We start from the raw sequence: 22578 nt of genomic DNA, 5'->3' as shown, positions 1-22578 counted from the left end.
AACTGCTAGTAGATGCGTTGAATATTTATTTTTGATGATGATGAGTCAGTAAAAAAATGTCAAAGTACAAAAAAGTATCGCTAATTTAAGACTAGAAAACAGTACAATGGATACGTAGCTCGGTCTCTACATTAATACCATACTTGGTACCAAAAACAGCAAAATATTTTTTTTTATAACAAGCAATGTCAAAATCGTAATTTTTCTCAGAAGAAATTTTATAACAGCGAAAAACACGAATACGAATTGCCTATACTTTGATTTTTGTATTCTCATTTTTAAAATTTTCGAATTTCAGACTTTCTGATGTTTCAATTTATAGACTGCTTGAATTCTCGAGTTTTTGATTTTTAGATTTTCCGACTTTTCCATTTTTTTGTTCTTTGAATTTTCGACTTTTAAATGTTTCAATTTTCATTTCTTTTTTTCTTCAGTTTTTCGATTTGCAGTTATTCGAGTTTTCAAGTTTAAATTTTTCAGTTTTCGATTTTGCAACTTCTGAATTTACCGATTTTTTAGTTTTCGATTTTTCAATTTTTCGTTTTTTCGAATTTCTATTGTCTTGATTTTTTGATTTTTCGTTTTTCGATTTTTTAATTCCCACTTTTAAAATTTTCGAATTTCAGACATTTTGATGTTTCGATTATTCGTTTTCTAGATTGTTTGAACTCTCGATTTTTTGATTTTTCAGTTTTTCGATTTCCTGACTTTCCGTTTTTAGATCTTTCGACTTCTCGATTTTTTAATTCTTCCAAATGTCGACTTTTTTGATGTTTTATTTTTTCTATTTTTTTATTTCTTCAGTTTTTCGATTTGCAATTTTTCGAGTTTTCAAGCTTAATTAAATTTTGCAGTTTTTCGGTTTTCTAACTATGGAATTTTTCAGGTTTTAGATTTTGCCGCCTTTTTTTATTTATTTTTTTATTCGATTTTATAATTCTTTGTTTTTCAATTTCAATTTTTCGATTTGCATTTCTCAATTTTTAAATTTTTCAGTTTTGCGATTTTCCAACTTGAATTTTCCAGTTTTTTAGGTTTTCGATTTCTCAGTTTTTCGTTTTTTCGAATGTTTAATGTTTTGATTTTTAGATTTTTCGACTATTTGATTTTTTTATTCCAATTTTCGACTTTTAAATGTTTCATTTTTCATTTCTTTTTCTTTCTTCAGTTTTTCAATTTGTAATTATTTTTTCAATTTCAATTTTTCGATTTGCATTTTTTCGTTTTTAAACTTTTCAGTTTTTTGATTTTCCAACTTGAATTTTCAAATTTTGTAGTTTTTCCATTTCTCAATTCTTCATTGTTTCGAATGTTTACTGCTTTGCTTCTTCTATTTCTCAATTTTCGATGTTTGATTTTTAAAATTTTCTAATTTCTAACTTTTGATGTTTCGATTATTCGTTTTCTAGATTGTTTGAATTCTCGATTTTTTGATTTTCCAGTTTTTCGATTTCTTGATTTTCGACTTTTCGATTTTTTAATTCTTGGAATTTTCGACTTTTGATGTTTAATTTTTTTTGTTTCTTCAGTTTTTCGATTTTCCAACTTAGGAATTTTTCAATTTTTAGATTTTGTAATTTGTGTTTTTATTTCGATTTTATTATTTTTTGTTTTTTCAATTTCAGTTTTTCGATATTCCAACTTTTGGATTTTCCGATTTTTTAGGTTTTCGATTTCTCAATTTTTTCGTTCTTTCGAATCTTTAAAGTTTTGATTTTTCGATTTTGGTTTTTAATCTTTCGATTTCTCGAGTTTTTGATTTTTCGATTTTTTGATGTTTTATTTTTCAGGTTGCTAATTTGCAATATTTCGAGTTTTCAAGTTTAAATCTTTCAGTTTTTCGATTTTCCAACTTTGAAATTTTTCAATTTTTAGATACTGCAATTTTTATTTTTATTTTGTTTATTACTTGGATTTTTCAATTTTTCGTGTTTTCGATTCTTCGATTTCTCTAGTTATCCACTTTTTGATGCTTCGATTTTTCAATTTCTTGAATTTTCGATTTTTTTTTTTAATTTTCAGTTTTTCGATCTTCGATTTCTTAATTTTCAATTTCTCGAATTTCAATTTTTTAATGTTTTGATTTTTCGACCTCTTGACTTGCGATTTTTCGAATTTTAATTGTCTTGATTTTTCGAATTTTCCGATTTTTCAATTTTTTGATTTTTCGAATTTTTATTGTCTTCATTTTTCGATTTCTCGAGATTTTGATTTTTCGTTTTTCGATTTTTTTTTCATTTTTAAAATTTTCGAATTTTAGACTGACATTTCGATTTTTCAATTTCTAGATTGCTTGAATTGTCGATTTTTCGGTTCCTCAAATTTTCGTTTTTTCGAGTTTTTGATTTTTCGATTTTTCCATTTTTAGATATTTCGACTTTTCGATTTTTTAATTCTTGCAATTTTCGACTTTTTGATGTTTCGTTTTTAATTTTTTTTTGTTGATTCTGTTTTTCGATTTGCAATTATTCCAGTTTTCAAGTTTAAATTTTTTAGTTTTTTAATGATTTTGCAATTTTTATTTTTTTCTGTTATTTCGATTTTATAATTTTTTGTCTTTTCAATTTCAATTTCTGGATTTGCGTTTTTTCATTTTTAAATTTTTCAGTTTTTCGAATTTTTATTGTCTTGATTTTTCGATTTGTCGAGTTTTTAATTTTTCGTTTTTCGATTTTTTTTCAGTTTTAAAATTTTCGCATTTTAGACTTTTAGATGTTTCGATTTCTGGATTATCGATTTTTCGGTTCCTCGAATTTCGAATTTTCGATTTCTCGAGTTTTTAATTTTTTCATTTTTATTTTTCGACTTCGATTTTTTAATTTTTCAAATTTTCCTTTTTTTTTGTTTATTCTGTTTTTCGAGTTTTCAAGTTTAAATTTTTCAGTTTTTGCATTTTCCAACTTCGGAATTTTTTGAGTTTGCAATTTTTATTTTCTTTATTATTTCAATTTTTCAATTTGCAATTTTTCACATTTAAATTTTTCAGTTTTTCGATTTCTCACTTCCTCGAATTCGATTCTTCGATTCCTCACAAGTTTTGAATTTCCGACTTTCTACCTTTTCGATTTTTGAATTTTTTGTTTTTTCGAATATCAGTTTTTTTTGCTTGATGTTTAATTTTTCGAATTTTTATTGTCTGGATTTTTCGAATTCTTGAGTTTTTGATGTCTCGATTTTTCCATTTTTAGATTTTTGGACTTTTTAATCCTTCGAATTTTCGATTTTTTGATGTTTGATTTTACTTTTTTTTCTTTTTTCAGTTTTCTAATTTGCAATATTTCTAGTTTTCAAGTTTAAATTTTTTAATTTTTCGATTTTCCAACTTCAGAATTTTCCAAATTTTTAGTTTTTCGATTTCCCAATTTTTCGTTTTTTCTTCTATCTCGATTTTCGAATTTTTATTTTTCGTTTTTTTATTCATTTTTAGAATTTTCGAAGTTTAGACTTTTTGATGTTTCGATTTCTAGATTGCTTGAATTCTCGATTTTTTTATTTTTCAGATTTTCGATTTTTTAATTCTTCGAATTTTCGACTTTTTGATATAATTTCCTTTTTTTGTTGCTTCAGTTTTTCGAGTTTGCAAGTTTAAATTTTTCAGTTTTTCGATTTTCCGACTTTGGAAATTTTCAATTTTTAGATTTTGAAATTTTTATTTTTTTAATTATTTCTATTTAATAGTTTTTTGTTTTTTCAATTTCCATTTTTCGATTTCTATTCATTTTAAAACATTTCAGCTTTGCGATTTTTCAATTTTTGAATTTTCCGATTTTTAGTTATTCGATTTCTCATTTTTCGTTCTTTCGAATGTTTAAAGTTTTGATTTTTCGATTTTGGTTTTTAATGTATCGACTTCTCGATTTTTTCTGTTTTCTTTTTGTTTTTTCACTTTTCTAATTTGCAATACTTCGAGTTTTCAAGTTTAAATTTTTTAGTTTTCGATTTTCCAACTTCTGAATTTTCCAATTTTTTAGTTTTCCGATTTCTCAATTTTTCGTTTTTTCTTCTATCTCGATTTTCGAGTTTTTATTGTCTTGATTTTTCGATTTCTCGAATTTTAATTTTTTGTTTTTTTATTCATTTTTAAAATTTTAGAATTTTAGACTTTTTGATGTTGCGATTTCTAGATTGCTTGAATTCTCGATTTTTTTATTTTTCAGTTTTTCGATTTCTTGATTTTTGATTTTTTAATTCTTCGAATTTTCGATATTTGATTTTTTTCTTCAGTTTTTCGCGCTTTCAAGTTTAAATTTTTGTTTTTCGATTTTTCGACTTTGGAAATTTTCAATTTTTTTATGTTGCAGTTTTTATTTTTGTTTTCTTATTTCTTTGTAATTGTTTTTGCATGTCTTATTTAAATAAAATTAGGTTTTTTCAAGTGAAAAGGAAGTATGAAGAAAACTACTAGTACATGCGTTGAATATTTTCTTTTGATTTTTTCAAATTTTCGACTTTTCGATTTTCCTTTTTTTTGTTTCTTCAGGTCAGGTCAGGTCAGGTCAGGTCAGGTCAGGTCAGAATTTTCGATATTTGATTTTTTTCTTCAGTTTTTCGCGCTTTCAAGTTTAAATTTTTGTTTTTCGATTTTTCGACTTTGGAAATTTTCAATTTTTTTATGTTGCAGTTTTTATTTTTGTTTTCTTATTTCTTTGTAATTGTTTTTGCATGTCTTATTTAAATAAAATTAGGTTTTTTCAAGTGAAAAGGAAGTATGAAGAAAACTACTAGTACATGCGTTGAATATTTTCTTTTGATTTTTTCAAATTTTCGACTTTTCGATTTTCCTTTTTTTTGTTTCTTCAGGTTTTCGAATTTTCAAGTTTAAATTTTTCAGTTGGATTTTCCAACTTTGGAATTTTTCAATTTTTTGATTTTGCAATTTAATTTTTATTTTCTTTATTATTTCAATTTTATAATTTTTTGTTTTTCAATTGCAATTTTTCGATTTGCAATTTTTCATTTTTAAATTTTTCAGTTTTTCGATTTCTCGGTTCCTCGAATTTCGATTCTTCGATTCCTCAAGTTTTGAATTTTCCGACTTTTTAGTTTTCGATTTCTCAATTTTTCGTTTTTTCGGATGTTTTAAGTTTTGCTTCTATTTCTCGATTTTCGATGTTTCATTTTTCGTATTTTTATTGTCTTGATTTTTCGAATTTTCCATTTTTAGATTTTCGGACTTTTTAATCCTTCGAACTTTTGATTTTTTGATGTTTAATATTACTTTTTTTATTGTTTTTTCAGTTTTCTAATTGCAATATTTCTAGTTTTCAAGTTTAAATTTTTCAGTTTTTCGATTTTGCAATTTTTATTTTTATTTTTTTTATTACATATTTTGATTTCTCGCGTTTTTGATTTTTCCATTTTTAAATTTTTTAGTTTTTCAATATTCCAACTTTTTGAATTTTCTGCTTTTTAGTTTTTCGATTTCTCAATTTTTCGTTCTTTCGAATGTATAAAATTTTGATTTTTCGATTTTGATTTTTATTCTTTCCGATTCCTGGAGTTCTTGATTTTTCGGTTTTTCCATTTTTAGATTTTTTAACATTTGGACCTTTTAATTCTTCGAATTTTCGATTTTTTGATGTTTTATTTTTCAGTTTTCTAATTTGCAATATTTCGAGTTTTCAAGTTTAAATTTTTCAGTTTTTCGTTTTTGCAACTTCAGAATTTTTCAATTTTTATTATTATTTCGATTTTATAATGTTTTGTTTTTTCAAGTTCAATTTTTCGATTTGCAATTTTTCGTTGTTAAATTTTCCAGTTTTTCAGTATTCCAGCTTTTGAATGTTCCCAATTTTTAGTTCTTTCGAGTGTTTAAAGTTTTGATTTTGGTTTTAATTCTTTCGATTTTGGTTTTAAATCCTTCGATTTTTTCATTTTTAGACTCTCGAATTTTCGATGTTTCTTTTTCTTTTTTTCTTGTTTTTTCAGTTTTCCAATTTGCATAATTTCGAGTTTTAAAGTATAAATTTTTTAGTTTTTCGTTTTTTCTTCTATCTCGAATTTTTATTGTCTTGGTTTTTCGATTTGTCGTATTTTTATTTTTCGTTTTTTTAACCAATTTTAAAATTTTCGAATTTTACACTTTTTGATGTTTCGATTTCTAGATTGCTCGATTTTCTTATTTTTCAGTTTTTCGATTTCTTGATTTTCGATTTTTTAATTCTTCGAATTTAGACTTTTTGATATTTGATTTCTTTTTTTTTTGTTTCTTCAGTTTTTCGAGTTTTCAAGTTTAAATTTTTCAGTTTTTCGATTTTCCAACTTTGAAATTTTTCAATTTTTAGGTATTGCAATTTTTATTTTCTCTATTAATTGGATTTTTCAATTTTTCGATTCTTCGATTTCTTTGGTTATCCACTTTTTGATGCTTCGATTTTTCAATTTCTTGAATTTTCGATTTTTTTTTATTTTCAGTTTTTCGATCTTCGATTTCTTAATTTTCAATTTCTCGAATTTCAATTTTTTAATGTTTTGATTTTTCGACTTCTTGAATTTTGGTTGTCTTGATTTTTCGAATTTTCCGATTTTTTAATTTTTTGATTTTTCCATTTCTCAATGTGTCGTTTTTTCGAATGTTTAATGTTTTGCTTATAATAATAATAATAATAATTTATTGTACTCAACAGAGATTAATCTCCAATTACAGAATACAAAACAAAAGTAAATAGTAGTCTATCTTACAAATAAATAATTAAATACAACGTATGCCTGCAAAATATATCTAAACATCAAGAAAAAAAAAACAAAAAAAAAAAAATAGAACAGTAAGGATAGCTCATTATAAAAAAGAGTAGAACAAAATTCTGACGCTCTGTAATTATGTGTTATGCTGTAAATGTATGGATTTCGATTGAAAAAACTTCCTTACCGCTACACCCTTGGGCCAAAAAGATGCAGCCAGAATATCATTTTGATATACAAAATCGATAGTAAGTTTGAAAGAACTATATAACTCAGGAAATTTAGAGTCCAATTTAATAAGCTTAAAGTCAGGAAGACGTTTATTTTTCAGCACTTCTTCATGGGATTTTAACTTAAATTTGATATAATCAGTAATCTTGTTCACATCAACATTAGGGTTTACTCTTGTAATATGTATATGACTGCTTTTTTTTCTGGTGACAGCTACGAAATCATGATCACTCGATGACAAATCTGACGAACCTGAACTAGAAGCTATATCTGCTGAGCCAATAATTAACTTACTTACTTTCGGCCGACGTTTTAAAGTATCACCTGTTACCTCCTTCTCAGAAGGATTTTTACCATTGTCTGAAGAATTATTTAGATCAACTTCATTACATGAATTCGTATTAGGATAAATAATAGTGTTCCGTATTTCAGGTTCGCTTTTGTTTACCACTTTTCTTGCTTCCACACCACTCACGTTTTTATTCATAATCTTACTCGAAAAAGCGTCCATTGATGATAAACTACAATCAGTGGAGCCTCCCAAGTTGTTCGAACTTTTTATCAAAATGTCTATCATCTCACTTTGCGTTTTTACACGATCCCTTAGCTCCTTTATAATTTCGTCTTTTTGTTTAATAATATAATTGAAAACAGCAATATCAACCTTTTTCTCAGGTCCACTCATTTGTTCCATTGCTTCAAAAAACTCAGAATCTTCGCACACAACAGGAGGCATTTTCACTTTATCACAGCAAACTAAAGACTTACTGTCCAAAATTTTTACATAAGATACACCCTTGGCACAACTAAGGTGGTACACATTATCACACGATATACATTTTAATGCACTGACAACTTTTGATTTACATTTTCTGCAGATTTGTGCAGACGTACCGGACTGACTACTACTATTGGCATCCATCTTGGCTATTCCAAGATGCTTATGATTTCGATGATTGATTTTTCGAATTTTTATTGTCTTCATTTTTCGATTTCTCGAGATTTTGATTTTTCGTTTTTCGATTTTTTTTCATTTTTAAAATTTTCGAATTTTAGACTTTGACGTTTTGATTTTTCGACTTCTAGATTGCTTGAATTGTCGATTTTTCGGGTCCTCAAATTTTGTTTTTTCGAGTTTTTGATTTTTCGATTTTTCCATTTTTAGATAAAGTCGCGATCTTTTCTATAGAACCACTCCCTAGTGTAAATTTTCAAAATTTGTTTGGTGTAAGTGACCTTGACGGGTTTCTGGGGGAAAACATATGTGTCAAAAATTTGACAGGTTAGATGGCCCCATTGTCAATGTGGATATTTTATTTTAATAAATAGATGAACAGAACATACAGTCTGCACGGGATATAGTGCGGCATGGCTGAGGGCAACCGAAACATTTGTGTTGTGCTAGTTTCGATTGCCATATCAACTACCGCTACCAACCGCGTTCGGCGTAAAGTACTAGATGACAGGGCTACCAACTTGACTTTTTATCGAGTGGTTCCGTAGAAATGACCGCTACTGTATTTCGACTTTCCGATTTTTTAATTTTTTAATTCTTGCAATTTTCGACTTTTTGATGTTTCATTCCAGTTTTCAAGTTTAAATTTTTCAGTTTTTGGATTTTCCAACTTTGGAATTTTTCAATTTTTATTTTTATATTCTTTATTATTTATTCCATTTTATAATTTTTTGTTTTTCAATTTCAATTTTTCGATTTGCAGTTTTTCATTTTTAAATTTTTCAGTTTTTCGATTTCTCGGTTCCTCAAATTTCGATTCTTCGATTCCTCAAGTTTTGAATTTTCCGACTTTTTAGCTTTTCGATTTCTCAATTTTTCGTTTTTTTCGAATGTCAATTTCCATTTTCAGATTTTCGGATTTTTAATCCTTCGAATTTTCGATTTTTTTATGTTTGATTTTACTTTTTTTGTTTTTTCAGTTTTCTAATTTGCAATATTTCTAGTTTCCAAGTTTAAAATTTTCGATTTTGCAATTTTTATTTTTTTTTTTTATTATTTTGATTTTTCGAGTTTTTGATTTTTCCACTTTTAAATTTTTCAATATTCCAACTTTCTGAATTTCCGCTTTTTAGTTTTTCGATTTCTCAATTTTTCGTTCTTTCGAATGTTTAAAGTTTTGATTTTGGTTTTAATTCTTTCGATTTCTCGAGTTTTTCATTTTTCGTTTTTTCCATTTTTCAGTTTTCTAATTTGCAGTATTTCGAGTTTTCAAATTTAAATTTTTCAGTTTTTAGATTTTCCTACATTGGAATTTTTGAGCTTTTATTTTAATTTTTTCGATTTTATAATTTTTTGTTTTTCAATTCCAGTTTTTCGATTTGCATTTTTTCGTTTTAAAATTTTTCTGTTTTGCGATTTTCCAACTTTTGAATTTTCCGATTGTTTAGTTTTTCTATTTCTCAATTTTTCGTTCTTTCGAAAGTTTTGATTTTTCGATTTTGGTTTTTAATCTTTCTATTTCTCGAGTTTTTGATTTTTCAACATTTCGACTTTTTAATTCTTCGAAGTTTCGATTTTTTGATTTTTTATTTTTCAGTTTTCTAATTTGCGATATTTCGAGTTTTCAAGTTTAAATTTTTCAGTTTTTTCGATTTTCCAACTTCACAATTTTTATTTTATTTTTTTTATCATTTCGATTTTGTAATTTTTTGTTTTTTCAATTCCCATTTTTTCATTTTGAACACTTGCGATTTTCCAACTTTTGAGTTTTCCGATTTTTCTATTCTCATTTTTAAAATTTCCGAATTTTAGATTTTCTGATGTTTCGATTTCTAAATTGCTTGATTTCCCGATTTTTTTATTTTTCAGTTTTTAGGTTTCTTGATTTTCCATTTTTATTTAGTTCTTACGACTTTCCGATTTTTTAATTCTTCAAATTTTCGACATAAACTATTGACTTTTTGATGTTTCATTTTTTATTTTTTTGTTTATTCAGTTTTTCGATTTATAATTTTTCAAGTTTAAATTTTTTCGATTTTCCAACTTTGGAATTTTTCAATTTTTATTTATTAATTTTTTTTTTGTTATTTCGACTTTATAATTTTTTGTTTTTCAATTTCAATTTTTGGATTTGCATTTTTTCATTTTAAATTTTTTCAGTTTTGCGATTTTCCAACTTTTGAATTTTCCGATTTTTTAGTTTTTCGATTTTTCGATTTTGGTTTTTAATCTTTCTATTTCCCAATTTTTCGTTTTTCGAATGTTTAAATTTTTTATTTTTCGATTTTTTTTTCTCAGTTTTTCGTTTTTGCAACGTCAGAATTTTTCAATTTCAATTTTTCGATTTGCAATTTTTCATTTTTAAATTTTCCAGTTTTTCTATATTCCAGCTTTTGAATGTTCCCGATTTTTTAGTTTTTCGATTTTAGTTTTTAATCTTTCGATTTTTCCATTCTTAGATTCTTCGAATTTTCGATGTTTTCTTTTTGTTTTTTCAGTTTTCTAATTTGCAATATTTCGAGTTTTCAAGTTTAAATTTTTTATTTTTTCGATTTTCCAACTTCTGAATTTTCCAATTTTTTATTTTTTCGATTTCTCAATTTTTGGAGTTTGATTTTTCGATTTCTCGAATTTTTATTTTTGTTTTTTTATTCATTTTTAAAATTTTCGAATTTTAGACTTTTTGATGTTTCGATTTCTAGATTGCTTGAATTCTCGATTTTTTTATTTCTCAGTGTTTCGATTTTTTAATTCTTCGAATTTCCGACTTTTTGATATTTGATTTCTTTTTTTATTTTCAGTTTTTCGAGTTTTCAAGTTTAAATTTTTCAGTTTTTCGACTTTGGAAATTTTCGATTTTTTGATGTTGCTGTTTTTATTTTTGTTTTCTTATTTCTTTGTAATTGTTTTTGCATGTTTTATTTAAATAAAATTAGGTTTTTTACGTGAAAAGGAAGTGTGAAAAAAACTACTAGTACATGCGTTGAATATTTACTTTTGATATGAGTCAGTAAAAAAATGTCAAAGTACAAAAAAAGTATCGCTAATTTAAGACTAGAAAACAATACAATGTATAGGTTACAAGTCTAATCTCATTGCTTGATGTACGTAGCTCGGTCTCTACATTAATACCATACCTAGTACCAAAAACAGCAAAAATATATATATTTTTTTTTTCATAACAAGCAAACAATATCAAAATCGTAATTCTTCTCAGAACGTATTTCAGTAAAATTTTTTATAACAACAAAAAACACGAATACGAATTGCCTCGACTTCCAGCTCGCACTACCCCTACGCAAAAAAGCACTCATTAATACACTGGCAGCATGATTGGCACTAACGTAGTGATTCAAGAACAGGAAAAAAACCAAGTGCGACTTAAATCTAAAACCCTTCGTTCCCTCTCACTCCCCCTCCTTCCCCCTCGCCTCCAAGTGCACCCCCATCGGCCCCAGCATGTTGCTGCTCGGCCCCGCCTCCCCCATCTGCGCCCTGTAACTCTCCAGGATGTTCTTCAGCGCGTTCATGTCGATGTCCACCGGCTTGAAGTTCTCGATGTCCTCGAACCCGTCGCCGTTCTTCTTCTCGAAGCTCTCCCCGATCGTCGTCTGCGCCAGCTCCTTGTCCATCTCCTCCATGTACTGCTTCATCTTGTTCTTGACGCCCTCGTACGACGCCTCGTCCACCGTCTCGTCGGCGTAGTCGCTCATGTCCGAGCCCGAGTCCAGGTCCCAGCTGTCGTCCTCGGGGATGACGAAGTTGAGGATGTTCTGGACGGCGCAGGAGAAGGCGTTGGGGTCGAAGCTGATGCGGTTGTTGGGGGCGTTGGGGTCGGGCTTGGTGCCCTGCGCGAACGAGACCTTGTTGCGCTTCTTGACGCCGCGGGGCGGGCGCGTGGGGGAGTCGTCGGGGTCGGGGTGCTCGACGCCGTCGAGGTCCGACACGTGGTTGAGGAAGTGGGAGAGCTTCTCGGTGAGGGTGGCGGCGGTGGAGTTGTTGTTGATGGTGACGAATTTTTTCTGGCCGTATTTCTCCTCGAGCATCTTGTCGAGCTCTTCGGGGGTGATGTTCAACCTGGAAGGACAAGCACGTCGAGAATTTAGAATACATAAAGTGTAATTTTTCAATTTTCTGGTTTTCAATTTTTCGATTTTTCACCTCTTAGATTTTTTCATTTTTGATTTTCAATTTTTGTAGTTTTCATTTTAAATGTGTAATAACAATAATTTTAAAAATTGTTCACTTTTACGATTTTTGGATTTTTCCATTTTTCGTTTTTTATATTTTCGATTTTTCAATTTTTCGTTTCGAAATTCCTTGTTTCGTTTTTTTTCCTTTATTTTGACAATTTTTCGAGTCTCCAAGTTTAAATTTTTCAGTTTTTCGATTTTCCAACTTTGGATATTTTCGATATTCAGATTTTGCAATGTTTGGATTTTTGTTTCTCGAGTTTTAATTTTTCGATTTGCAATTTTTCTTTTCGGTTTTTTATTTTCTTTATCATTTCGATTTTATAATTTTTTGTTTACAATGTCAATTTTTTCAATTTTTCGATTTGAAATTTTTCAATTTTTCATTATCGAATTTTTCAGTTTTTCGATTTTCCAACTTTCGATGTTTCAGTTTTTAGACTTTGCAATTTTTCGATTTTTCAATTTTCTCATTTCATAGTTTTTCCTTTTTTTGATTTTTCAATTCTTCGACTTTCAGTTTTTCCGTTTTCAATCTCTGATTTGCAATTTTTGTAGTTTTCATTGGAAATCTGTAATTTAATGGTTTTAAAAACCATTACACTGAAATTTAATTTTTAGAATTTTCGACTTCTCCATTTTCCCGTTTTTAGAATTTTCGATTTTTCCGATTTCTGTTTTTCGAATTTTTATTATCATGATTTTTCGATTTTTCATTTTTCATTTTTCGATTTTTCTTTTCTCATATTTAGAATTTTCGATTTTTCGGTTTCTAGATTGCTTGAATTCTGGATTTTTTGATTTTTCAATTTCGATTTCTTTATTTTCAATTTTGGTTTTAGATTTTTCGATTTTTGCACTTTCTCATTTTTAGATTTTTCGAATTTTCCAATATTTCGATTTTTCGACTTGTCGACTTTTTGATACTTCGATTTTTCTATTTTTCGAATTCCCGAGTTTTTGACTTCTCCATTTTCTCATTTTTAGAATATTCGATTTTTCCGATTTTTCAGTTTTTCGATTTCTGTTTTTTCTTTTCTTTTTAATATTTAAGGTTTTGCTTTTCCTATTTCTCGATTTTCGATGTTTGATTTTTCGAATTTTTATTGTCGCGATTTTTCTATTCTCATTTTCGAAATTTTCGATGTTTCGGTTTCTAGATTGCTTGAATTCTCGATTTTTTGATTATTTTCAGTTTCGATTTCTTGATTTTCGATTTTGGTTTTCTGATTTTTCGATTTTTGCACTTTCTCGTTTTTGGATTTTTCGAGTTTCCTAATATTTCGATTTCTCGACTTGTCGACTTTTGATGCTTCGATTTTTCTATTTTTCGAATTCCAGATTTTTTTAATTTCGAGTTTTCGACTTCTCCGTTTTCTCATTTTTAGAATATTCGATTTTTCCGATTTTTCAGTTTTTCGATATCTGTTTTTTCTTTTCTTTTTAATATTTAATGTTTTGCTTTTTCTATTTCTCGATTTTCGATATTTGATTTTTCGAATTTTTATTGTCATGATTTTTCGATTTTTCGGGTTCTAGATTGCTTGATTTCCCGAATTTTTGATTTTTCAGTTTCGATTTCTTGATTTTCGATTTTTCGATTTTGGTTTTTTGATTTTTGCATTTTCCCTTCTTTAGATTTTTCGACATTTCGATTTTTCAGTTTTTCAAAAAACGAAAGATTGACGTTTTTCGTTTTCTTCGATGCATCAATTTTCAATTTCTCGATTTTCGATTTTTCAATATTTTGGTTTTTCGATTTCTCATTTTTTTCATTTTTAGATTGTTCGAATTTTCTTCAACTTTTCGATTTACAATTTTTCTCTTCGAGTTTTATTCTTCAGTTTTTCGAATTTCCAACTTTTGGATGTTTCAATTTTTCAATTTTTCGATCCTTAATTTTTCGTTTCAGTTTTTATTTTCTTTATTTTTTTCAATTTTTCGGTTTTGTAATTTTTGAATTGCAATCTTTCTAGTTTTCATTTTAAATATGTAATAATAATAATTTAAAAAAATCACATTTGCAATTTTACAATTTTAGAATTTTCCGAGTTTTCGATTTTTCATTTTTACAAGTTTTCGTTTTGCAATTTTTCGTCGGCTTTTTTTCTTATTTTTACGATTTCTCGATTTATAATTTTTTTGTTTTTTCAATTTGCAATTTTTCGTTTTGGTTTTTTTTCTTTGGTTTTTCAATTTTTCACCTTTTAAATTTTTTCATTTTCGTTCCCGAATTTTTGATTTTCAACTTTTGTAGTTTTCATTTTAAATGTGTAATCACAATAATTTGAAAAATTTTTCTTTTTTTCACTTTTCCGATTTTTATATTTTCAATTTTTCGATTCTTCAATTTTTCATTTCTACAAATTTTCGTTTCACAATTCCTCGTTTCGTTTTGTCCTTTTCTGTTGACAATTTTTCAAATTATCAATGTCCGGATTTATAATTTTTTGCTCTGTTAATTCGAATTTTTTAATTTTTCGATTTGTAAATTTTTAATTTTAATTTTTTTTTGTTTCTCGAATTTTACGACATGCAACTCTTCGAATTTTATTTTTTAGTTTTCAGATTTTTGGATTTTTAACTTTTAAGATTTTTTTATTTTTCGTTTCTTAATTTTTGATTTACAATTTTTATAGTTTTCATTTTAAATATGTAATAATAATTTAAAAAAAAATAACTTTGAATTTTTGGATTTTAGAATTTTTCATTTTTTGATTTTTAATTTAAATTTTTTTTTTTTAATATTTAATGTTTTGCTTTTTCTATTTCTCGATTTTCGATGTTTGATTTTTCGAATCTTTATTATCGTGATTTTTCGATTTCACGAATTTTTGATTTTTCATTTTTCGATTTTTCTTTTCTCATTTTTTAAATTTTCGCTTTTTCGGTTTCTAGATTGCTTGAATTCTCGATTTTTTGATTTTTCAGTTTCGATTTCTTGATTTTCAATTTTTCGGTGGCTCGAATTTCGATTTATTGAATTTTTAATGTTTTGATTTTTCGATTTTGGTTTTTTGATTTTTCGATTTTTGCATTCTCTTTATTTTCTTCAACTTTTCGATTTACAATTTTTTTCTTCGAGTTTTATTCTTCAGTTTTTCGAATTTCCAACTTTTGGATGTTTCAATTTTTCGATTCTTAATTTTTCGTTTCAATTTTTATTTTTTATTTTTTTCAATTTTTCGGTTTTGTAATTTTTGAATTGCAATCTTCCTAGTTTTCATTTTAAATATGTATAATTTAAAAAAATCGCATTTGCAATTTTACAATTTTAGAATTTTTCGAGTTTTCCATTTTTCATTTCCTAAATTTTTCGAATTTCCAACTTTTGGATGTTTCAAATTTTGCAATTTCACGAATTTTTAATTTTCAGATTTTTCAATTTTTATTTCTTTAATTTTTCGTTTCGATATTTTATTTTCTTTATTTTCATCAATTTTTCGGTTTTTCAATTTTTGATTTGCAATTTTTCTAGTTTTCATTTTAAATATGTAATAGTAATTAACAAAATTTCACATTTTCAATTTTCGAATTTCCCGAGTTTTCGATTTTTCATTTTTACAAGTTTTCGTTTTGCAATTTTTCGTTCCGGCTTTCTTATTTTTACGACTTCTCAATTTTTTGTTTTTTCAATTTTTCAATTTGCAATTTTTCGTTTTGGCTTTTCTTTGGTTTTTCACCTTTCAGATTTTTTCATTTTTCGTTCCTTAATTTTTGATTTTCAATTTTTGTAGTTTTCATTTTAAATGTGTAATCACAATAATTTTAAATATTGTTCACTTTCACTTTTCCGATTTTTATATTTTCAATTTTTCGATTCTTCAACTTTTCATTTCTACAAATTTTCGTTTCGCAATTCCTCGTTTCGTTTTGTCCCTTTATTTTGAATTTTTTTTAATTTATCAATGTCCGGATTTATAATTTTTTGCTTTCTTAATTCGAATTTTTTGATTTTTTGATTTTTAGATTTATAATTTTTAATTTTAATTTTTTTTTGTTTCGCAAATTTTACGACATGCAACTAATCGAATTTTATTTTTCAGTTTTCAGATTTTTGGATTTTTAACTTTTGGATTTTTTAATTTTCCGTTTCTTAATTTTTGATTTACAATTTTTATAGTTTTAATTTTAAATATGTAATAATAATTAAAAAAAAAAAAACTTTAAATTTTAGGATTTTAGAATTTTTCATTTTTACAAATTTTCGTTTTGTAATTTTTCGTTTCGGTTTTTTTTCTTATTTTTACAATTTTTGGATTTATAAATGTTCCGAATTTATATTTTTTTGTTTTTTCACTTTCAATTTTTTCGATTTTTCCCTTTGCAATTTTTCATTTTTTTTTGTTTCTTCAATTTTACTTTTTAATTTTGTTTTTCAGTTTTTCTATTTTCCGACTTTAGGACGATTCAATTTTTAACTTTTGCAATTTCATGAGTTCTAAATTTTTCGATAGTTTTATTTTCCATTTCTTCAATTTTTCGTTTAGTTTTTTTTTATTTTCTTTAGTTTTTCACTGTGAATTTTTTAAATTTTCGATTTTTCTATTTTTCGATTCTTAATTTTTCAATTTTCCGGTTTTCAATTTTTCGTTTTTCAACTTTTAGATTTTTTAATTTTTCGTTTCTTAATTTTTAATTTACAATTTTTCTAGTTTTCATTTTAAATGTGTAATAACAATAAAAAAAAAACTATTCAGGAGTTTTCAATTTTTCGATTTTTCAATTTTTGGATTCTCAATTTTTCATTTCGATATTTAATTTTTATTTTTATCAATTTTTCGGTTTTTCAATTTTCGTTTTACAATTTTTTGTTTCGGCTTTTTTTCTTATTTTTACTATTTCTCAATTTATAATTTTTTGTTTTTTCAATTTGATTTTTTTTTTTGTTTTTTAAATTATATTTTTCAGTTTTCCTATTTTCCGACTTTAGGATGTTTCCATTTCTAGTTTTTGCAATTTCGTGAATTTTAAATTTTTAGATAGTTTTTATTTTCCATTTCTTCAATTTTTCGTATCGGTTTTTTATTTTCTTTAATTTTTCAGTTTTTCGCTTTTTCAAAGTGAAATTTTTAAATTTTTAATTTGTAATTTTTGTAGTTTTCATTATACATATTATAAAAAAAATTAAAATTGTTCACTTTTTTAATTTTACGATTTTAGAATTTTTCGATTTTTAATTTTTTATTTGTACAAATTTTCGTTTTGTAATTCCTCATTTAGGTTTTTCCTTTATTTTTAGAATTTTTCGATTTATCAATTTCCCGATTGTATATTTTTTTATTTTTTCAATCTCAATTTTTTTTAATTTTTCGGTTTTTTTTGTGTTCGATTTCCAACTTTTGAACGTTTCAATTTTTAAATTTTGCAATTTCACGAGTTTTCAATTTTTCGATGTGAAATTTTTCAATTTTCCTGTTTTCAATTTTTCGATTTTTCAACTTTTAGATTTTTAATTTTTCGTTTCTTAATTTTTAATTTACAATTTTTCTAGTTTTCATTTTAAATATGTAATAATAATTAAAAAAAAATAACTTTTTCAATTTTAGGATTCTAGAATTTTTCAATTTTTCGTTTCGTTTTTTTTGCTTTTTTCAAATTTTCGCTTTATTCCAATTTTATAGTTTTTTGTTTTTTTCAATTTTTATTTTTTTTTGTTTCTTCAAATTTACGATAAATTTTATCTTTCAGTTTTTCGATTTTCCGACTTTTAGATGTTTCAATTTGTAGACTTTGGTATTTTCACCAGTTTTATTTTTTCAATTTTTCAATTTTTTATTTCTTCAATTTTTGGATTCTTAATTTTTCGTTTTGATGTTTTTTTACAGTTTTTCAATTTTTAATTTGCAATTTTTGTAATTTTCATTATAATTATGTGATGATAACTGAAACAAAATTTCCCATTTTCAATTTTACGATTTTAGAATTTTCCGAATTTTCGATTTTTCAATTTTACAAATTTTTTCAATTATTAAATTTTTCGTGTAGGTTTTTATTTTCTTTAGTTTACCAATTTTTCGGTTTTTCAATATGAAATGTTTAATTTTCGGGTTTTCAATTTTTCGATTTTCCAACTTTTAGATTTTTCAAGTTTTCGTTTCTTCAGTTTTTGATCTGCAATTTTTCTAGTCTTCATTTTAAATTTGTAATAAAATAATTACAATTTTTAAAAATTTTCACTTCTTCAATTTTACGATTTTGAATTTTTCCATTTTTCAATTATTTGGATTTTACAACTTTTTCATTTATTCAGATTTTCAATTTTTCAGTTTTTTATTTTTCAATTTCTCGATTCGATTCGTTTTTTCTTTTTTCCACTTTTTCGATGTTGCTATTTTTCGCTTAAAATAAATGGAAAAATTGTAGAATTGAAAAATCAAAAATGAAAAAAGGAAAAACTATAAAATGAAAACTTTGAAAAATTAAAAAAATGGAAATGAAATACTTGAAAAATTGAAAAATCGAAGGATCAAAGATTGAGAAACTTAAAAATCAAAAATAAAAAGTGCAAAATCGAAAAAAAAAAGAAATATGTATTGTATATTTTAAAAAAAGACATGCAACTCTTCGGATTTTATTTTTCAGTTTTCAATTTTTGTTTTACAATTATTATAGTTTTCATTTTAAATATGTAATAACAATTAAAAAAAAAATCTTTCAATTTTAGGTTTTTAGAATTTTTCATTTTTTATTTTGAATTTTTAGAAACTTTCGTTTTGTAATTTTTTGTTTTTTCACTGTGAATTTTTTAAATTTTCGATTTTTCTATTTTTCGATTCTTAATTTTTGATTTGCAATTTTTGTAGTTTTCATTATATAATAAAAAAAATAAAAAATTGTTCACTTTTTGAATTTTACGATTTTAGAATTTTTCCATTTTTCGATTTTTCAACTTTTAGATTTTTAATTTTTCGTTTCTTAATTTTTAATTTACAATTTTTCTAGTTTTCATTTTAAATATGTAATAATAATAATTAAAAAAAATTACTTTTTCAATTTTAGGATTCTAGAATTTTTCCGTTTTTCGATTTTGAATTTTTCAATTTTCCATTTTTACAAGTTTTCGTTTCGGTTTTTTTTTTTGCTTATTTTTTCAATTTTTCGCTTTATAAATGTTCCGATTTTATAATTTTTTGTTTTTTCAATTTTGATTTTTTTTTTTGTTTCTTCAAATTTACGCCAAATTTTATCTTTCAGTTTTTCGATTTTTCAACTTTTAGATGTTTCAATTTGTAGACTTTGGAATTTTCACCAGTTTTAATTTTTCAATTTTTCAGTTTTTGATTTAAATTAAGAATCCAAAAATTCTTCAATTTTTGGATTCTTAATTAATTGTCGTTTCGATATATTTTTTTATTTTTATCAATTTTTCGGTTTTTCAATGTTTAATTTGGAATTTTTATAATTTTCATTATAAATATGTGATGCTGATGATAATTAAAACAATATTTCCGATTTTTAATTTTACGGTTTTAGAATTTTTCTAGTTTTCAATTTTTCATTTTTACAATTTTTTTCAATTATACGAAGGCTTTTTATTTTTTTTAGTTTATCAATTTTTCGGTTTTTCAATATGAAATGTTTAATTTGCCGGTTTTCAATTTTTCGATTTTCCAACGTTTAGATTTTTCAATTTTTCGTTTCTTCAATTTTTGATCTGCAATTTTTCTAGTCTTCATTTTAAATTTGTAATAAGATAATTATAATTTTTAAAAATTTTCCATTTTTCAATTATTTAGATTTTACAACTTTTTCATTTATTCAGAATTTCAATTTTTCAGTTTTTATTTTTTAATTTCTCGATTCGATTCGTTTTTTCTTTTTTCCACTTTTTCGATGTTGCTTTTTTTCGCTTAAAATAAATGGAAAAATTGTAGAATTGAAAAATCGAAAATGAAAAAAACGAAAAAGTATAAAATGAAAACTTTGCAAAATTAAAAAATTGGAAATGAAACACTTGAAAAATTGAAAAATCGAAAGATTAAAGATTGAGAAACTTAAAAATCAAAAATAAAAAGTGCAAAATCGAAAAAAAGACAAATATGTATTGTAAATTAAAAAAAAAATGAAAATTAAAAATTTGAATAAACCAAAAATTATATAATCGAAAAAATAAAGAAAATGAAAAAACGAAAAATTATGAGATAAAATTGAGAAACTGCAAAATCGAAAAAATGAAAAATTGCAAAATTGCAAAACGAAAAATTGAGAAATTTGGAAGTCGAGAAATTGAAAAATTGAAAAAAAAGTTGAAAAATTAAAAAATCATGAAAAATTAAAAAATGAAAAATAAAAAAAAAACGAAAAATTATGATATTTCGAAATCGATAAATACATTCACATTTTTCGAAAAATTATAAGATTACGCTCAGTAAGTAAAAATAATGCGCAATTACTTGAAGAAAATCATCATTAATTTACGCCGACCTTTCAGGTCGTATCGACAATCTCCTTCATTAGTAACGGTTATTTAAAACGATGATTAAATAAATCTAGGAACGGAACTGAATCACTACATCAACCACCCTTACCACGAATCATCATCATCCGGCGGCAAACTCTCCTCCCTCTTCCTCAGCTCCTCCGCCCTATACTCCAGCCCCCTGCTCAACTCCAGCACCTCCTGCCCCACCAGCGGCGTACTCCTCATCGAATCCCTATGCTTCACATAGTACTCCTTCGCCTTATTCACCAAATCGTTGTACTCCCGCGACCCCTCCAGCAACCCCCGAAAATAATTCTTCTCCCTCAGCCTGCCCACGTACCTCCCCCAGCCCCTATCCTCCTCCACGTCCTCGCTCGGCTTCGCCTCGGCCGCCAGAATCTCGAACCCGCACGCGATCTTCACCCCCAAATCGTGGCTTTTAAACTGCGGACTGTCGTTCCTCGGCAAATTCCACCCCGTCCTGCGGTCGGGAACGTACTTGCTGTGGGTCAGCATTGCGTACAGGCATTTCGTGAATGTCACCCTGACATTAACGCGATTCTCTGGAGGAAAATACTTCATGGCTCGGATCGTTTTGGCATCGACGGAGTCGCGGTTGCAGAACACCTGGACCGCGGGCGCTATTAGGGCGGGTTTGTGGGTCAGGATGGCCGCGATGCCCACGGGCAAGTAGGCCGTGGCGTGGTGCAAGTTGGACGCGATTTTCCCAGGGTAGTCCTGGAGTTTGTTGATTATGCTGTTCTGGATGTCGCAGGAGGCGAGGGTCTCGGTGGGGTTGTTGAGGATGAGGGAGAGGGCGGAGGAGAGGGAGAGGGAAGGGTGGGCGGGGTCGGTGAGGGGGATGATGTGGAGGTTACCTTGGAAGAAGTACACCTGGAAATTGAGACACCACACTGTTTTATTCGGGTGATAAATGAATCAGAAACGCACCCTTTTTTCGCAAGTGGTGGGGTCTGCCCATGGGGGTAGATATTCAGCGGCTTCAATTAGTAAAAATTCGCCGTCCGCGTCATAAATTCTTGCGATTAAACCGTCGATTTCTTTGGTCAGCTCCCGTAGAAGGAACACAATGAACCATTCATCCTCGATATTGTCACCAAAGTGAGTCACGCCGTGCAGATGTGGGGGCAAGAACTCTGAAATTCATAAATGGGGTTCCTTGTTTAAATCGAGCAACGGTTTCAGTCGTCCTAACTGTTATCGCTAAATTTTTAGAAATATTTTAGGGCACGAAAAAATGCCTGTCAATCTCATAACCTCAAAACCACGACAAAAATTGGGAGACAAGGCGATACAAAAATTAAACTACCTGTGTTTTCGTCGCCGTGAATCAGGGAATTGCTGACCCAAGTCCTCACACTCAATTTGAACTCATCTTTGTGCCACAAGTGCTCCTTTGTGTACTTCTCGACGATTTTTTCCGCCTGACACAGAAACCGGTTCAAGACGATTTCCTGCTCCTTGTCATCGCGCGAATCAATCACCGGAAAAAGAAAATACTCCACGAAATCGTCTTCACGCACTGATTCAAGAACGTTCGCTTTACTGGCCATTGTTCGTTTGAATAAAAACAATCAATCAAAAAATTTAAATGACATTGTTGACAAATGACGTCACGTCTGCCAGGTCTACCACACAGTTCACCACCCTAACTAACCAAAATTCCCGCAAACTTGAATTACCTGAATTAAAAAAGATGACATAAAGCAAGACATAAAGTAAAAATGCGGGAACTTGGAGGCTCCTCCTCGATTCGGGTTGCCTCCTTGCGGAGCATTTGTATAACACGATTCCTTAAGAACATATTTCACATGGTAATTTCTCGTAGAAAAATAAGGTTCTTACAATTAAGCTCCGCCCCTCGGCTTAAGACGAATAAAAAAATCATCAGAAATGAGACAGGGCGGGTGGGTGGGGCTTATATTTTGCCCTTTTTTCAATTTTTCATTTTTACAAATGTTCGTTTTGTAATTTTTCGTTTCGGTTTTTTTTCTTATTTTTACAATTTTTGGAATTATAAATGTTCCGAATTTATAATTTGTTTATTCACTTTAAATTTTTTCGATTTTTCG

At 27.0% G+C, this 22578-nt stretch overlaps 1 protein-coding gene across 1 annotated transcript; it reads right to left on the bottom strand.

Annotated features, from left to right (window-relative positions):
* Positions 1-10842: 10842 nt before the first annotated feature.
* On the bottom strand, positions 10843-22125 carry LOC135131423 (protein ecdysoneless-like). Its single transcript, XM_064059171.1, has 4 exons — positions 21816-22125; positions 21437-21642; positions 20592-21379; positions 10843-11944 (listed from the first exon to the last, which is right to left on the bottom strand). Exons 1-4 carry the CDS (start codon positions 22057-22059, stop codon positions 11275-11277), a joined length of 1908 nt encoding a protein of 635 aa, XP_063915241.1. The 5' UTR covers positions 22060-22125; the 3' UTR covers positions 10843-11274.
* Between the last annotated feature and the right edge of the window lie 453 nt (positions 22126-22578).

The sequence above is a fragment of the Zophobas morio genome, unplaced genomic scaffold (genome assembly GCF_036711695.1).
Source record: "Zophobas morio isolate AGI-343-1 ecotype UQ-CSIRO unplaced genomic scaffold, CSIRO_AGI_Zmor_V1 ptg000020l, whole genome shotgun sequence".
Lineage (NCBI taxonomy): Eukaryota > Metazoa > Arthropoda > Insecta > Coleoptera > Tenebrionidae > Zophobas > Zophobas morio.
The sequence above is the reverse complement of the archived record's forward strand: the minus strand, read 5'-3'. Positions and strand labels throughout refer to the sequence as shown.

What these genes read in the sequence shown, in the direction of transcription:
- LOC135131423 (XM_064059171.1), bottom strand. Translation starts at nt 22,059, where the DNA reads ATGGCCAGTAAAGCGAACGTTCTTGAATCAGTGCGTGAAGACGATTTC. An exon ending in CCACCACTTGCGAAAAAAGG is followed by an intron (nt 21,380 to 21,436) that starts GTGCGTTTCTGA and finishes CTCAATTTCCAG; the next exon opens with GTGTACTTCTTCCAAGGTAA. An exon ending in CCGGATGATGATGATTCGTG is followed by an intron (nt 11,945 to 20,591) that starts GTAAGGGTGGTT and finishes TTGTCCTTCCAG; the next exon opens with GTTGAACATCACCCCCGAAG.